This window comes from Mustela nivalis, assembly GCF_964662115.1.
Source record: "Mustela nivalis genome assembly, chromosome: 1".
In the NCBI taxonomy this organism is placed as follows: Eukaryota; Metazoa; Chordata; class Mammalia; order Carnivora; family Mustelidae; genus Mustela; species Mustela nivalis.
In genome coordinates this window covers 66,174,223-66,191,861 of record NC_139020.1, presented here as the reverse complement: position 1 = coordinate 66,191,861, position 17,639 = coordinate 66,174,223, and the positions used below count along the sequence as shown (strand labels likewise).

The following is a 17,639-nucleotide window of genomic DNA, read 5'->3' as shown; positions in this document are numbered from 1 at the left end:
CCTTAAAACATTTGCTTTTTTAAAAATTTAGTTACTTATTTTTTCTTAATTAAAGTATAATATATAGTTTATATTAGTTTCAGGTATGGAATATGTATAATTCAACAATGCTATACATTATTCAATGCTCATCAAGGTAAGTGTGTTCTTGATCCCATTTATCTATTCCACTCCTGTCCTCAACCTTCTCCTCTGTGGCAACCACAGATTTGTTCTCTATAATTAAGAGTCTAGTTTTTTGCTTGTCTCATTGTTCACTTGTTTTGTTTCATAAATTCCACAAGTGAGTGAAATCATATTATATCTGTCTTTCTCTTATTTCACTAAGCATTATACCCTCCAGATTCATCCATATTGTTGCTAATGGCAAGATCTCATTCTTTTTTATGGCTGAGTACTACTCCAATGTACTGAGTACTACTCCACTACTCCACATCTTCTTTATCCATTTATCTGTGTATGGACACATGGCTTGCTATAATATGTTGGTTATTGTAAATAATGCTGCAATATGGGGCTGTATATATCTTTTCAAACACGTGCGGTTTTTTTGTTTTTTGTTTTTGTTTTGTTTTTTTTTTGGATAAATATCCAACAGTGTTATTACTGGATCATATGGCTTATTTCCATTTTTAATTTTTTGAGAAACAACTATTTTTCACAGTGGCTGTATCAATTTGCATTCCCACCGTCAGTGAATAAAGCTGGAGGTATCACAATCCCAGAATTCAAGATACACTACAAAGCTGTAGTAATTAAAACAGTATGATACTAACACAAGAACAGACATATAGATGAATGAACAGAACAGAGTCCAGAAATAAACCTATGCTTATATGGTCAATTAATCTATGATAAAAGAGGTAATAATACACAATAGTAAAAAGATAGTCTCTTCAACAAATGGTCCTTGGAAAACTAATTTGCATGTCATCCTTGTCCAGGAGCCATGTTAATTTTCTTTCTATCATTCCAATTTTAGTATATGTGCTGCCATTGTAAGCATTGGGAAAACTAAATGGCTACATGCAAAAGAATGAACCTGGACCACATTTTTATACTATACACAAAAATAAACTCAAAATGGATTAAAGACCTAAATGTGAGATCTGAAATCAAAACTCCTAGAAGAAAATATTAACAGTAATTTAATTTCTTTGAAATTAGCTATAAAAATGTTTTTCTAGGTAAGTCTCTTCAAGCAAGGAAAACAAAAGCAAAATTAAGCTATTGGGACTATATCCAATACCCCTTGTACAAGAGGGCCTGGGTGGCTCAGTCCATTAAGCATCTAATCTTGGTTTTTTCAGCTTATGTCATGATCTCATGGGTCATGCGATCCAGCCAGGGTGGAGCTCTGCACTCAACAGAGTTTGCTTAAAAGATTCTCTCCCTCTGCCCCTCCCTCTCACTCACACTCATGCTCCCTCTCTTTAAAATAAATAAATAAGTCTTTTATTTTTTAATTATTTATATGAGAGAGAAACAGAGAGCACAATGGGGGGGGGGGTTGGATGGAGAAGCAGACTCCCTGCTGAGCAGGAAGAGTGATGATTTTGGGCTCAATCCCAGGATCCTGAGATTATGACCTAAACTGAAGGCAGAAGCCAATGGACTCAGCCACTTATGTAACCCATAAATAAATAAAACTTAAAAAAAAATAGCTGGGCACCTGGGTGGCTCAGTAGGTTAAGTAACTGCCTCTACCTCAGGTCATGATCCTGGAGTCCTGGGATTGAGTCCTGCATTGGGCGCCCTAATCGGCCGGGACTTGGCTTCTCCCTCTGACCCTCTCCCCTCTCATGTTCAATCTCTCTCTCTCTCAAAACAATAAATAAAATCTTAAAAAAAAAAAAAAACTTTTGTACCATGGAGAAAACCATTAACAAAACAAAAAGGCTACCTACTGAATGGGAGAAGATATTTACTAATGGTTTATCCAATAAGGGGTTAGTATCCAAAATATATTAAGAACTGATACAACACCAAAAAGCCCAAATAATCTAATTAAAATATGGATGGAAGACCTGAATAGACATTTTTCCAAAGATACACAGATGAAACAAACACATGAAAAGATGCTCAACATTACTGATAATCAGGGAAATGCAAATCAAAACCACAATGAGATGTCACCTTACACCTGTCAGAATGGTTAACATCAAAAACACAAGAAATAACAATTGTTGGTGAGGATGTAGAGAAAAACATTTTCTCTTTCTTAAGAATTTTATGTTCTTAATTTTTATTTTTTGTTTTTTTTTAAGAATTTTTATTTATTTATTTGACAAAGAAAGCACAAGCTGGTGGAGTAGCATGTAGAGGGAAAGAGAGAGGGAGAGCATGCTCCCCAGTGAGCAAGGAGGCAGATGTGGGGCTCTATCCTGGGACCCTGGGATCATAACCTGAACTGAAGGCAATCGCTTAACCAACTGAGCCTCCCTGGTGCCCCTATTTTATTTTATTTTTTTAAAGATTTTATTTATTTATTTATGAGACAGAGAGACAGAGAGAGAGAGGCAGACACAGAGAAAGAAGCAGGCTTCCCATGGAACAGGGAGCCCAATGCAGACTCTGATCCTAGAACTCTGGGACCATGACCAGAGCTAAAGGCAGTTGCTTAACCGATTGAGCCACCCAGGCACACTTTTCTTATGAATTTCAGAATCATTTCCTTAAAAATAAATAAATTCTGATGACAGATTAGAATAACACTGTTTTGGAGGGGAGGGGGGTAGAGGGTTGCATGAGCCTGGTGGTGGGTATTATAGAGGGTTGTATTGCATGGAGCACTGGGTGTGGTGCATAAACAATGAATTTTGGAACACTGAAAAGAAATAAATAAAATAATAAAATTTCACTCTATTTAAAAGTTTAAAACAAAACAAAAGACTGTATTTATGGATCAATTTGAATAAATTCAATGTTCTTTCTATTACCACTAGGCAGACTTGACTTTCAGGCTCAGTATTTATTAGGCAAATTGAGTTTTTATACTTTAAAAATAAGCAAAAAAGTAAATCTATACTAACTAATTTACTCAGGTGTTTTCTATGGTGCTTAGCTAAAAATAAACAAAGAGGCTATAGTTATGGTGATAATGATAATGATGCTTTAGATCTTTTTATATTATCAACTTTGTTTCCTCATCATCAAAAGAAAATTATGAATAATCCAAATGAATAAGGATTATTTCTGTAATCTCAGAACATTTTCTATATAATTACCTATTTATAAAATCATGATTGGCTAATTTATGATTATTTTATATTGGCCATTTATCATTACCAAAACTGAATAGCAAAGGCCAATGATTAATGATATTGATAAATATATTGTTAAACTCCAGCATAGAACATTTGAAAACTCAAGCTGTTTCACAACTTCCATACTTTCCCCAAAATTCTAGAATTAAATAAGAACTTTAGCTCTAGGTAAAAATAAAGACTTAATTTGGGACCATTATTAGTGTGAATAATTCATTTATTCATTATTTGCTCATTCATTCAACATACTTTAATTTTAGAAAACGCTGAATGCTTTGAACTGTGCTACAAGTTAGGTACAAAATAATAGTAAGAAACATCTTCATTCAAGAATGAGGAAAATAAATGCAAGAATAATGGCATTGTAATACTCACTTTCCCTTCATCTCTTGGGCTATCACTTAAATGTACAACTGGACCTGGATGAGTCTTCGTGGATCTGTTAAATCAATTCAAAATAGTAATTAAAAATAAAAATTAAAATACCTTACCACTATAGACTGGAATAAAGAAATTACACTGGAGCACACTCCCAATATTCTGAGGTTTAAACTTAGATTAATTTGAATTTTGGGTTTTTTTTTCTTTAAGACTACTTTTCTTTCTCTTATTAACTCTATTAAAGCAGGTATAATTTTTTAAAATCAGGTTTAAGAACATATATCCACATAACAGCAAGATTCTTCATTTTTATAACATAAAAATTATATAAAGAGATAATATTAATAATGAAAGTGATATTTTAGGTCTTTCCATGTTATCAACTTTGTTTCTTCATTATTAAAGAAAAATTATTAATAGTCAAGATGAATTATGTCTTTTCATCAAATTATGAATTTTTGAATTGGTATTTATGTTTGTTGCCAAATCTAAGCCTCTGAAAATTTGAAACTGATCTTATACAAAGAAATCTTATATGGCCACAAGGCTAATGCTATTAGTCTGTTTCAGCCAAATTGCAAAGTATATAACTGATTTATAACTTCCTTTGATATAAAACCTCTGATTTTTCTCCTAAGAAAAGTACAATAGTTCCTTCGATTTACAGACACTCTCTCTAGTGATAGCCAATGCACAGAAAACTGACAAAGTTGGGAATCCTAGTTTGCTGGTTATGTCTCATTTATGTGTTAATCAATAACAAGGTAATCAATAACAGATAACTATGTGTCTAAGTGTATATTGTTAAAAGGACCTGTGCTCTGTAAATCTGACTTTGAATTCATTCTACTCCAGTGCTCGCTTCAGCAGCACATATACTAAATTTATTCTACTCTGATATCTGGCATGTTTCTTTTATATTTTCTACTTTAATATATCATTGTTGAGTATTATGCCATGTTAAATACAATATGACCTGATATGACCATGTATTTATTATTATTCATTTTCCACATCCTTTCTTCAACAGTCTAATTATGCCAGATTAACCCTATTATGATTATATTTTCAGTTATAATTTATTTCTTTTAAGTATAATTTATTTCTTATGCATATATGAACATCATCAAAGATTCTTCATAAAACAGTAAAGATGAATAAATTTTAAAACTTTTTGGGAACAGATAAAAGTCACAAATTAAATAACTCCAAGTTTCCCAGATACTAACTCCCCACAGAGACTCAGAGGAATAAATACACACTTATTAGACATTTTCTTAATGGTTTTATCCTGAATTTTCTTATCTAAAAATGGAGATAGTAGTACTAATCCTACTGAGTAATTATGAGGATTAGAATATTTATATATAGCCTAATATAATGTCAAAACATAGTAAGTACTCAATGAATAGTATGTATTATGACTGTTGTAAATCACTGGAATAATTGGAAGCTAATACTATCTACATTATAAATGCCGTGTTTTATTGGAGTAAAGTGCCTCTCATAAAGAACAGTGTCCTTCAATTATCCCTTGAAAACTAATAATATCCAAAAAACTACAAACTCCTGTTTCTTGGTATGACTGGAAGAACAAATGCCAAAGTGTACTCCATAATAAGCTAATGAATATATAAGGTATTTCACATAAAGAGTGTTACATATCAAAAAGTTTGAGAAACCCTTAATTAAACATTTTTTTATTCTTCTTCAAAGCTTCTTAGAGCCATAATATGCAGTAAATACTCACTGAAATATATTTTGAGAAACACTAATTAGACCAAATGCAAAACTGTTATTTAGACTCTCAGTTTGTAAAACACTCAAGTTCAGAAAATAATTTAGCATTAAACTTCAGTTATTTGCATTGACTTTTTCAGACTTCAGAAGATATATTATATGTTGTTTAAAAAAAAATTCCAAACTTACAAGACACTAATAGTCAACAGAAAAAAATCTCATATTATTTTACTGCCTAAATGTAATGACTACTAACATTTTGATACATTTTTTTCTTACTTTCCCCTTGACATTATACTTCCAAAAACCATCAAGCATTCCTTGAAAGACTTATGGCCATTAGAAACTGCCTTAAAAAAAAAATTGATGTACTCTGGATTCTATAAATTCTACAAAAATTACTTTAGATAGACTGATCAATGAACTTAAAATCATATGATATCCATCTAAATAATGCCCAATAATTCTTCTAGGTATCCCTCTTTATCTCTATTCTTCTCATTTACCATAATAGCTTCTTAATAGTTTCTTTTATGGGCCTTCTTTCTCTTCTTTATCTTAAATACTGATATTCCTTTGTACTCTATCCTAGTCTGTCATCTATTTCCATATCATAAGTGGTCATGAATTCAAGAACACACAGGAGCCAGGCAGATGCAACTGAGATGCAAATGAAACAAATATGCTGATTGAGAGCTGTAGCAAACTGGATAGCACATTATCCAACTACAAAAGGAAAACTGTTACTCAGTTCCAGGGGGTTACTGACTGCCAAGCAATAAGGAGCTAGAACTGTCTCATTAGGAATTTTCATTAAAATCTGGAAATCCAAATTTTTATTGCTCTCTCATATTAGAACTTAGAACATATTTAAATACTCTGATAGTCAAATAAAACATATATGTGAGTGAGAATTGGTTGACTGCTAGTTTGCTACTTGTTTTCCATGCACTTTTCATGCACAATCTCCTCTTTTCAATGACCATAAATTCTATCTCATTACCTTCAGATCCGTATTTCCCACTTCCTACCACTTTCCCATACCAATTCCATTTGAATGTCTTATAAACAAATACAACTCAACCTACCTAAAACTGGACTCATTAATTTTTTTTTCCCCAGCTTACTCAATCTCCTGCTTTCTTTCACTAAATGACACGATTATCCACATAGTTGCTAAAGCCTACACCTGGGGGTCTCTCTTAATTCTCCTCTATTATTATATCTCCCCATAATACCCAACTCTTGCCTCTTCTGTCTTCTACTTATTTATGTCAGTTTATCTCTAATCCTAAATCAATGATAATGTTTGCCAAGAATATAGTATTTTCTCTCTTTATATTTCTTATTAAATTGATTTATTTATTTTCAGAAAAACAGTATTCATTATTTTTTCACCACACCCAGTGCTCCATGCAATCCATGCCCTCTATAATACCTGCCAACTGGTACCCCATCTGCCCACCGCCCCCCCCGCCATTTCAAACCCCTCAGATTGTTTTTCAGAGTCCATAGTCTCTCATGATTCACCTCCCCTTCCAATTTACCCCAACTCCCTTCTCCTAACACCCCTTGTCCTCCATGATATTTGTTATGCTCCACAAATAAGTGAAACCATATGATAATTGACTCTCTCTGCTTGACTTATTTCACTCAGCATAATCTCTTCCAGTCCCGTCCATGTTGCTACAAAAGTTGAGTATTCATCCTTTCTGATGTAGGCATAATACTCCATAGTGTATTATCCATTCGTCTGTTGAAGGGCATCTTGGTTCTTTCCACAGTTTGGTGACCGTGGCCATTGCTGCTATAAACATTGGGGTACAGATGGCCCTTCTTTTCACGACATCTGTATCTTTGGGGTAAATACCCAGGAGTGCAATTGCAGGGTCATAGGGAAGTTCTATTTTTAATTTCTTGAGAAATCTCCACACAGTTCTCCAAAGAGGCTGCACCAACTTGCATTCTCACCAACAGTGTAAGAAGGTTCCCCTTTCTCCACATCCTCTCCAACACATGTTGTTTCCTGTTTTGCTAATTTTGGCCATTCTAACTGGTGTAAGGTGGTATCTCAATGTGGTTTTAATTTGAATCTCCCTGATGGCTAGTGATGATGAACATTTTTTCATGTGTCTGATAGCCATTTGTATGTCTTCATTGGAGAAGTGTCTATTCATATCTTCTGCCCATTTTTTGATATGTTTGCCTGTTTCATGTGTGTTGAGTTTGAGGAGTTCATTATAGATCCTGGATATAAACCTTTTGTCTGTACTGTCATTTGCAAATATCTTCTCCCATTCCATGGGTTGCCTCTTTGTTTTGTTGACTGTTTCCTTTGCTGTGCAGAAGCTTTTGATTTTGATGAGGTCCCAAAAGTTTATTTTCGCTTTTGTTTCCTTTGCCTTTGGAGACATATATTGAAAGAATTTGCTGTGGCTGATACCGAAGAGATTACTGCCTATGTTCTCCTCTAGGAGTCTGATGGATTCCTGTCTCACGTTGAGGTCTTTTATCCATCTTTGTGTACGGTGAAAGAGAATGGTCGACTTTCATTCTTCTACAAATAGCTGTCCAGTTTTCCCAGCACCATTTATTGAAGAAACTTTTTTCCACTGTATATTTTTTCCTGTTTTGTCGAAGATTAATTAACCATAGACTTCAGGGTCCATATCTGGGCTCTCTACTCTGTTCCACTGGTCTATGTGTCTGTTTTTATGCTAGTATCATGCTATCTTGGTGATCACAGTTTTGTAATAAAGCCTGAAATCAGGTAACGTGATGCCCCCAGTTTTATTTTTGTTTTTCAACATTTCCTTAGCGATTCGGGGTCTCTTCTGATTCCATACAAATTTTGGGATTATTTGCTACAGCTCTTTGAAGAATACCGGTGGAATTTTGATCAGGATGGCATTAAAAGTATAGATTTCTCTAGGCAGTTCTTCCGATCCAAGAGCATAGAATGGTCTTCCATCTTTTTGTGTCTTCTTCAATTTCCTTCATGAGTGTTCTGTAGTTCCTCAAGTACAGATTCTTTACCTCTTTTGTTAGGTTTATTCCCAGGTATCTTATGGTTCTTGGTGCTATAGTAAATGGAGTCGATTCTCTAATTTCCCTTTCTGTATTTTCATTGTTAGTGTATAAGAAAGCAACTGATTTCTGCACATTGACTTTGTATCCTGCCACGTTGCTGAATTGCTGTATGAGTTCTAGTAGTTTAGGGGTGGAGTCTTTTGTGTTTTCCATATAAAGAATCATGTCATCTGCGAAAAGAGAAAGAGTTTGACTTCTTCATTGCCAATTTGGATACCTTTTATTTCTCTTTGTTGTCTGATTGTTGTTGCTAGGACTTCTAATACTATGTTGAACAAGAGTGGTGAAAGTGGGCATCCTTGTCTTGTTCCCGATCTCAACGGGAAGGCTGCAAGCTTTTTCCCATTGAGGATGATATTTGCTGTGGGTCTTTCATAGATAGATTTGCTGAAGTTCAGGAATGTTCCCTCTGTCCTTATACTTTGAAGCGTTTTAATCAGGAACGGATGCTGGATTTTTTCAAATGCTTTTTCTGCATCAGTTCAGAGGACCATATTCTCTCTTCTCATATTAATTTGTTGTATCACATTGATTGATTAACGAATGAATGTTGAACCATCCTCGTAGCCCAGGGATGAATCCCACCTGATCATGGTGGATAATCTTTTTAAGGTGCTGTTGGATCCTGTTGGCTAGGATCTTGTTGAGAATCTTAGCATCCATATTCATCAGTGATATTGGTCTGAAATTCTCCTTTTTGGTAGGGTCTTTGCCTGGTTTGGGGATCAGGGTAATGCTGGCTTCATAGAAAGAGTCAAGAAGTTTTCCTTCTGCTTCAATTTTTTGAAACAGCTTCAGGAGAATAGGTGTTATTTCTTCTTTAAAAGTTTGGTAGAATTCCCCAGGGAATCCGTCAGGTCCAGGGCTCTTGTTTTTTGGGAGGTTTTTGATCACTGCTTCAATCTCATTACTAGATATCGGCCTATTCAGGTTGTCGATTTTTTCCTGGTTCAATTTTGGTAGTTTATGGTTTTCCAGGAATGTATCCATTTCATCTAGGTTGCTGAGTTTATTGGCATATAACTGTTGATAATAACTTCTGATGATTGTTTCTACTTCCTTGGTGTTCGTTGTGATCTCTCCCTTTTCATTCATAATTTTATGAATTTGGGCTTTCTCTCTTTTCTTTTGGATTAGTGTGGCCAATGTTTTATCAATCTTATTGATTCTTTCAAAAAACCAGCTTCTAGTTTCATTGATACATTCTACTGTATCTCTGGTTTCTACCTCATTGATCTCCGCTCTAATCTTGATGATTTCTCTTCTTATGTGTGGAGTTGGTTTGATTTGTTGTTGATTCTCCAGTTCTTTAAGGTGTAGAGACAGCTGGTGTAGTCTGGATTTTTCAATTATTTTGAGGGAGGCTTGGATGGCTAAGTATTTCCCCCTTAGGACCACCTTTGCTGTATCCCATAGGTTTTGGACCAAAATGTCTTCATTTTCATTGGTTTCCATGAATTGTTTCAGTTCTTCTTTGATCTCCTGGTTGATCCAAGCATTCTTAAGCAAGGTGGCCTTTAGCTTCCAGGTGTTTGAGTACCTTCTGAACTTTTCCTTGTGATTGAGCTCCATTTTCAATGCATTGTGATCTGAGAATATGCAGGGAATAATCTCAGTCTTTTGATATTGGTTGAGCCCTGATTTGTGACCCAGTATGTGGTCTATTCTGGAGAAGGTTCCATGTGCACTTGAGAAGAATGAGTATTCTGTTGTTTTAGGGTGGAATGTTCTGTATATATCTATGAGGTCCATCTGGTCCAATGTGTCATTCAACGCTCTTGTTTCTTTATTGATTTTCTGTTTCGATGATCTATTTCTGAGAGAGGCGTGTTAAGATCTCCTACGATTAGTGTATCCATATCAATATGACTCTTTATCTTGATTAAGTTTTTTTTAAAAGTAATTTGCTGCTCCCATATTGGGAGCATAGGTATTTACAATTGTTAGATCATTTTGGTGGATAGTCCCTTTAAGGATTATGTAGTGTCCTTCTGTATCTCTGACTACAGTCTTTAGTTTAAAATCTAATTTATCTGATATGAGAATCGCTACCCCAGCCTTCTTTTGAGGCCCATTGGCATGAAAGATGCTTCTCCATCCTTTCACTTTCAGTCTGGGTGTATCTTTAGGTTCAAAATGGGTCTCTTGTAGACAACATATGGATGGGTCCTGTCGTTTTTATCCAATCTGCAACCCTGTGCTATTTTATGGAAGCATTTAGGCCATTCACATTGAGAGTGATTATTGATATGTTTTTATTGACATCGAGTTACCTTTGAAGTCTTTCTTTCTGTAGACTGTTTCTATATTTCGGTTCAATGCTATTCTTGGGATTTTTCCTCTTTTATAGAACCCCCCTTAATATTTCCTGCAGTGTCAGCTTGGTGGCTGCATAGTATTTTAAGCCTTCCTGGTCTTGGAAATTCTTATCTCTCCATCCGTTTTGAATGTCAGTCTTGCTGGATAAAGTATTCTTGGCTGCATGTTCTTCTCATTTAGTGCCCTGAATATATCTTGCCAGCCTTTTCTGGCTTGCCAGGTCTCTGTGGACAGGTCTGACGTTATTCTGATGGGCTTCCCTCTGTAAGTAAGGAGCCTCTTTGCCCTGGTGGCTTTCAAGAGATTATACCTACAATTATAATTCCTAAATTTGGCTATCAGGTGTTGTGATTTTTTTTGGAATGTATAATCTTGGATGGAGACCGTTCAGCCTCTAGTACATGGACGCTGGTTCCATTCGCAAGATTGGGAAAATTTTCTTGAAGGAATTGTTCCACTTTATCTTCTAGACTTCTTTCTTTCTCCTCCCCTTCAGGGATTCCAATAATTCTGACGTTGGAACACTTCATGGCATCGTTTATTTCCCTGATTCTGTTTTCATGGTTTCTAAGCTGTTTGTTCCAGGCTTCCTCCTGATCTTTTCTCTCTGTTTGTCCTCCAGATCACTAATTCTATCTTCTGTTTCAGTTACCCTAGCTTTGAGAGAGTTTAGATTAGATTGGAACTCATTGAGAGCATTGTGAACCTCCTCCATAGCTTTAAGCTCCGCCCTAACATTGTGAACATCCTGTCAGGTCACTTTCAGTTTGGCCCTAATCAATTCCATTTGGTCATCCATGGCTTTCTCCAACCTAGCTATTGCCTGGATAATTGTTAGCCTGAATTCTCTTTCCGACATATTGTCTATGTTGATAGCCGTTAGCTCTGTTGCAAAAGGTCCATCCTCTGTATTTTTCTTCTATTGGGCATTCCTCCTCCTAGTCATTTTGGTGGGAGATGACTGAACAGATGTAGCTGGATGTATCAACCATGGTGCAGTCAAGGTGCACGCTGGAACACTTCTGAGCTATCAGGATTCCCCACCCAAATGAGAGACAAAAGAAAAGAAAAAGAAAAAGGAAGAAAAAAAAAGAGAGAGGGAGAGACAGGAAAGAAAGGGAAGATGAAAGAGAAGGTTCAGCCTAGATGGGCCCCAAGGTAAGATTTATGAAGTAGACAAACAAAAACAGACAAACAAAAAGACTGATACAAGTATATGACAAGAGAAATATATATATATATATATATATATATATATATATATATATATATATATATATATGCAAATAAACGAAGAACCTCGTCAAAAAGAACCCCAAGTGTAAGATTTATATGCTATCAGGACAAACACAAAAACACAGAAACACTGGTGGAAGAAGAAGATGGGAGAGTGGTTATAAATTCTCAGTGTGTGCAAGGAAGGTTGTTTTGATTCTTCCTGGATGTATCTTGATATCTTTGTTAAAGGACTCAACTTTCCTAAGATAAAGGGGATTAAAAATTGATTTACCTATAGGGGTAGTATTGATTGGGGAAAGGGGATTACTTTGAAGTTTAACTCTATATGAATATTAGAAGATAAAAGTAAAAAGGAATAAACTAGACTAAACTAAAATTTAAAAAGAGGAGTTCAAAAAATAAAAATGCAAAAGATACATACATATGTATCAAAAAGCTCAGGTTAGAAGGTTATTATGGAATTTGATATACTGTACAGCTCGCTGTGATGGTAAATACGTTAAAAAAATTACCTATGTATAAAAAAAAATGAACCAGAATAATGGGAACGAGTGAAAAATAAAAATTTTCCTATGAAGTAGTGGTTGTTCTCTTGTAGTCCTTTTTTCTTTTTTCTTTTTTTTTTTTCTTTCTTGGTTTGTTTTCTTGGGGAGGGGCCTGCCACGTGGGTTGTCAGTCAATGAGGTTTCCTGAGTTAAGTCCTCCCACCCCCCTCAAGGGGGTGGGCTCTGAGGAAACTGGTTTTATTTTCAGGCTTTTGTTCTCTGGCAGTTTTTATGTTTGTTCACTTTTTTTTTCTCTCACCTTGATCGCTTTGATGGTTTTTGTAGTTTTAGAGGAAAACAAATCATACCCTGATCTCCCTCTCAGAGAGAAGCCTAAGTCTGGGTGCAGAGCCTAAATAAGTTCCCTCTTGGCCACTGGCAGAGCAGGTTCCAAGTTGCAGACCCTGGAGATGCAGGATCTTTTGCTTGTACCCAAAGCCAAGGCAGTGGCGGCTGTCTGGGAGCTCCGGACGATCAGAGAGTTTCCAAGCAGCAATTGCACACTGAGGTTTTCCCTCTCGCCCAGGCTGGGAGTGTCTGGTCTTACTGGGTCTAAGAGTGCCTGGCTTGCACACACCTCTTTCAGGGGCGGCTATGGATCGCGCATGCGTCTCAGGCACTGAGAATGGGGCGCAGGTCTGAAAGCACCAGGCTGGGCTTTTGCACACCTCTGTCAGGGGAGAGTTTGGGGCCTGCGGCTTAGGCTCTGAAACAATGGTGCGGGTCAAAGAGCGCCAGCTGGGCCTTTGTAACTCTCTCAGGGAAGCATGAGGGAAGTGTGCACGTATCTCAGGCTTTGTAGCAGGGCTCTCACATTCTGCCCACCAGCATGGCTCCCATCCCCTCACAGGATCCAGAACCCACACATTCTCTGGCGCGCTGGTGGCTTAGGGACCAAGACCTGGTTTCTCCGCCACACTCTCTCTGCCTCAGCACCAGGGGAGGCTGTCCTGGGACCGGGGACTTAAGCCCCTGTCCCTAGCCGCCCTGATTCCCACAATTTCCCCCCATGATCCTTTGCTCTTTTGGAGTGCTTTCAACCAGTCTCCAAGTCAATGCTGGTCCCCAGACACAGGGCATTCCCGCTCATTGGGGTATTACTTTTCAACTGGTTGCCTCTGGTGGCTCCCTCCCCCTTTTATTTATCTTCTGATATCAGTCACGTTCCCACTCTGCTTTACCTGCCCACTGGCATCTTCTGCCCCTGTAGAGATCCAGACGTGTATAATTCTGATCTCAGGCTGATTTCATGGGTGGACAGAGTTCTTTGGTAGGTAATCAGCTCACTTTGGGGTATAGGCTGAAAAGGCGCTTCCTCCTACTTCCCTGCCATCTTGTCCCCCCTCCATCTTTTCTCTCTTTAATCATTTCTCTATACCTGCCTTCAGAGTAGTCTCCCTAAATGCAAATTTGATCAAGTCAATTCTCTGCTTAAACCCCTTCAAAATCCAGCTCCTGGCCTTTTTAAGTCAACTTCTCAAACTGGCCTACAAGGCTTTCATATCTATACCCTGATTACCTCTCTTCATCCTTTACCTTTTATCATACTCTCTCCCAGGTATTCCTAACAACTAAACTACCTAAAATTCCTATGCATGGAACAAAAACTCTCATACTCCATCCTTTTAACCTTCTATCCTCTCTTCCTAAAATACCCCTAACTCTGTCTCCCAAGTCTTCACTCAACTTACTAAAATTCTCATCCTTTGGATCTTAATATAGATATAATTTCCTTTACAGATATTTCTTTGAGACCACATGTTAGGAGTCCTTCTTATAGCATTGCCACATTTTATTTCCAATATGTTGTAATTGCCTTTTTAATTAATCTCATTAGACTGAAAGCCCCAAGAGAACAGTAAAGATGTCTTCCCAGTTCACAGTTGTTTTCAGTATCTAGCATACCATAGTGCACAATAAACACATTTCAGTGATTGTTAGTAAAACATAAGCCTTATACTTATGATTTATTAATCAATTTCATGCTCAAACATTAATCATATGTGGAAAACAAGGTTGCATTTTCTAAAAAGCTGGGGCTGCCCTGCAGAAACATCTACTTCTACACTATAACCTGGAATAACTTTCCCATAAAAAAAAAAATTTAATGTTCCTTCAGTTCTATGCTACTACTTTATGAGATGTTCTACAAACATCAATGTTTCTATGGAAAATGTGTTCCAATTTCCAAATAATCAAAATATACATTTTGGGAACACTATCTATAATTATGAGAACTGCCTAAAATTATAATCAGGACACTTCACTCATAATAGAAACAAACTGAAAAATAACATTGAATAAAAAGTATTTAAAGTAAGAACTTAAATTGAAATAATTTCACATATCCCTTAAAGACAATTCTGCATTTGTCATACTTAGAAAATGTATTGTTGAAATATGTGTGTAAAATTATGACTATGAAATGACTCTTTTAAATAAATATTTTATTATTGTCCCATACACCTGGCACATACGAATAGAAAGTGGCATGCATTTTCTAATGTATCTCAATAGGAAGAGAGCAATTAAAAGACAGTTCTAGAAGACTGGCAGTTGGAATTTTAAATTATGTAGATCACAATGGATCTATAAGTCTATGGAATACACTTCGGGAAAACTGTCTAAGTAAACCAAGATATATGAATATGGAAACAAAATAGCAAAAGTGGTGAAATACTATAATAATCTATTACTAGTATAACAATCTATTTAGATTATAAACTTCATAATTAGCAGCATTCAACTGAACACAAATAATGCATAAATTATTATTTGTACTAATATTAAATTTGTATAAAAGTTCTATAATTCAATCTCTCAAGTTTATTTACATTTTTATCAATATCCTGAGAAAATTTTGAAAGCAAACATTAAGTTCAGCCCTATTTACAACTTTTATACCACTCAGATTATAGTGGGGAAACCTTTCCCAAATAGCTAAAAAATTAAATAATTTTTTGGGAGACATAATTCTAAATAGTCTATAGAATAAATGTTTTTTAAAATACACATGTAGAACACTAAAGCATATCAGTAAAATAGTGCATAGTAATTGTAATTATAAATGAAAGCTCTAAGTCAATATTAGTGTGTAACTACCATACTAAGTCTTCAATAATGTCATCAGTTATTTAGTTGCCACTCTGTGGAAAGCACCAAAATAAGCCAAGTATAAAGAAAAAGAAAGGATTAATGAACAAAGATCTTGCCCTGGGGCAGTTCTTAATCTAATCAGGGAGGAAGAATTATCATTAACAAAAGACCCATTATGACATAATACAAAAGGAATATTGTAATAAGAATATAATTAGTAACAACATTTCTTATATATACAGGCACACTGAAACATTAAAAATAGGGAATAGTAGATTTATTATAAAAACCAGATTTGAGCCTCACTTAAATAGGCTGCTTTAATCAGAATTCTAGAGAATAATTATGTAACTCAGAATATATATTTATGTATATATATTTCATATATACATGTATAAAAATGTCATATATATGGAAATGAGCCAGTCTCAAGTTAAACATATTATAAATTAAGGACCTAATATGCACAGAGTATAAACATTTATTAAAGAAAATTTGTTTTTAAGATTAACACAGTGACCAGGAGAATTAATCGTATACATACAAAAAGATGGCTTGGAATTCCATTACTTTTATATGTGCATAAACTTAAGTATCAGCACCAAAGTCAAAGTGGTAATTACCACTAACCACATATCCAAATAGCTGTATATGTTGCAACATAAAAAATATTGATAAATTTGTTTTTAGAACCCTAAACAATATGTTAGTGAGGCAGGTGAAGAATGAACTACTAGTGATAAAAAAAATATATGAACTGATCATGATTATTTTTACATAAAACTAAATATAATCACAATCTACTTGTCATTCCCATTGGAAGTGGCTATACTAAGAATGACTATAAAAAATGAGATGATTTCCACGTATAACTTTTAGAATAAGTCTAAGTACTTTATCATCAAATTTACATACATAACTCCTAATTATTCAGATACCTTAAATATTCAGAAAGTCTAAAATTATAATGTTAATACTACAATATTTTTAAAAGTCTTTAAAATTCTTTATACTTGTAAATTATTTTAGCTGAACTTTTCACTCAAATTAATTATAAATGTTAATTATAAATGTTCACTCATAAATTAGTTATAAATGTTTCAAATAACTCTGTAATTTGACATGCTTTATAAACCATATAAAATATTCAAACCAAATAAAGTGATATTCAAGTTCAAACTTACAGCTCAATTGCCTTGTTCCACATGATAACATATCCAGAAAGAATGAAAGATTCAATATTTACAATATGTGTATTTCCTCTTTCTGTTCCAACATAGAGCCATTTACTCTGGAAAGGTAGATGACAGTAAGTAATTCTGAAAGAAAGAAAATTATAATTAAAATATCTAAATTTTATGTTTGGTCAGCATTTTATTTTCCTTATACTTATTAGGTAGTGATAGCTACATGAATAATAAAATTTACTATACACTCAAGTAGCATTTAGTTATTAGTAGAGGGTAGAGCATAAATAACAAGAGTATAACATTAAAAACAATAATGATAACAATAAACATTATTAAATAAGTGTCTACCGTGGGCATTAACATATATTATTTCTAATTCTCTTCAGAATTAGAGCACTCCAAGACAAATATAAAATTCTATTTTATGAAGAGGAAACTGAGGCCAGAAACTTTTATTTTAGTTTCACTGGACTGGCAGCTAGTAAGTAGAAAAACCAGGATTTAAATCCATTCCTGTTTGGTTGCAAAATTAGCAAATTTCTACACTGGTGGTTTTTCTTTGGTAATATTAACTTCAAATAGAAATTAGGTACATCTAAAACGTATATTTCAGAGATAATCAGAGAATTTGTAGCTTTCTTTCATAAGATCATAAATTATTTACTTTTTATGCAGATGCTTGGCATCTTAATAGTATAAAATAAGCTTATAAGATCAGAGATCAACTCTACTATTTCTTTATTTTTTGTACTACCTGTATCTGCACAATGGGC

At 34.9% G+C, this 17,639-nt stretch overlaps 1 protein-coding gene across 7 annotated transcripts in view; it reads right to left on the bottom strand.

Moving 5' to 3' along the window:
• Positions 1-17,639, bottom strand: part of STXBP5L (syntaxin binding protein 5L) — a 451,491-nt gene that overhangs the window by 259,219 nt on the left and 174,633 nt on the right. For all 7 annotated transcript variants that reach the window (XM_082711856.1, XM_082711861.1, XM_082711860.1 and 4 more), the window contains exons 6-7: positions 16,861-16,995; positions 3,642-3,705 (exon numbers count right to left, since the gene is read on the bottom strand). In XM_082711856.1, coding sequence (XP_082567982.1) covers positions 3,642-3,705; positions 16,861-16,995 — 199 coding nt within the window. The remainder of the gene's footprint in view (positions 1-3,641; positions 3,706-16,860; positions 16,996-17,639) is intronic.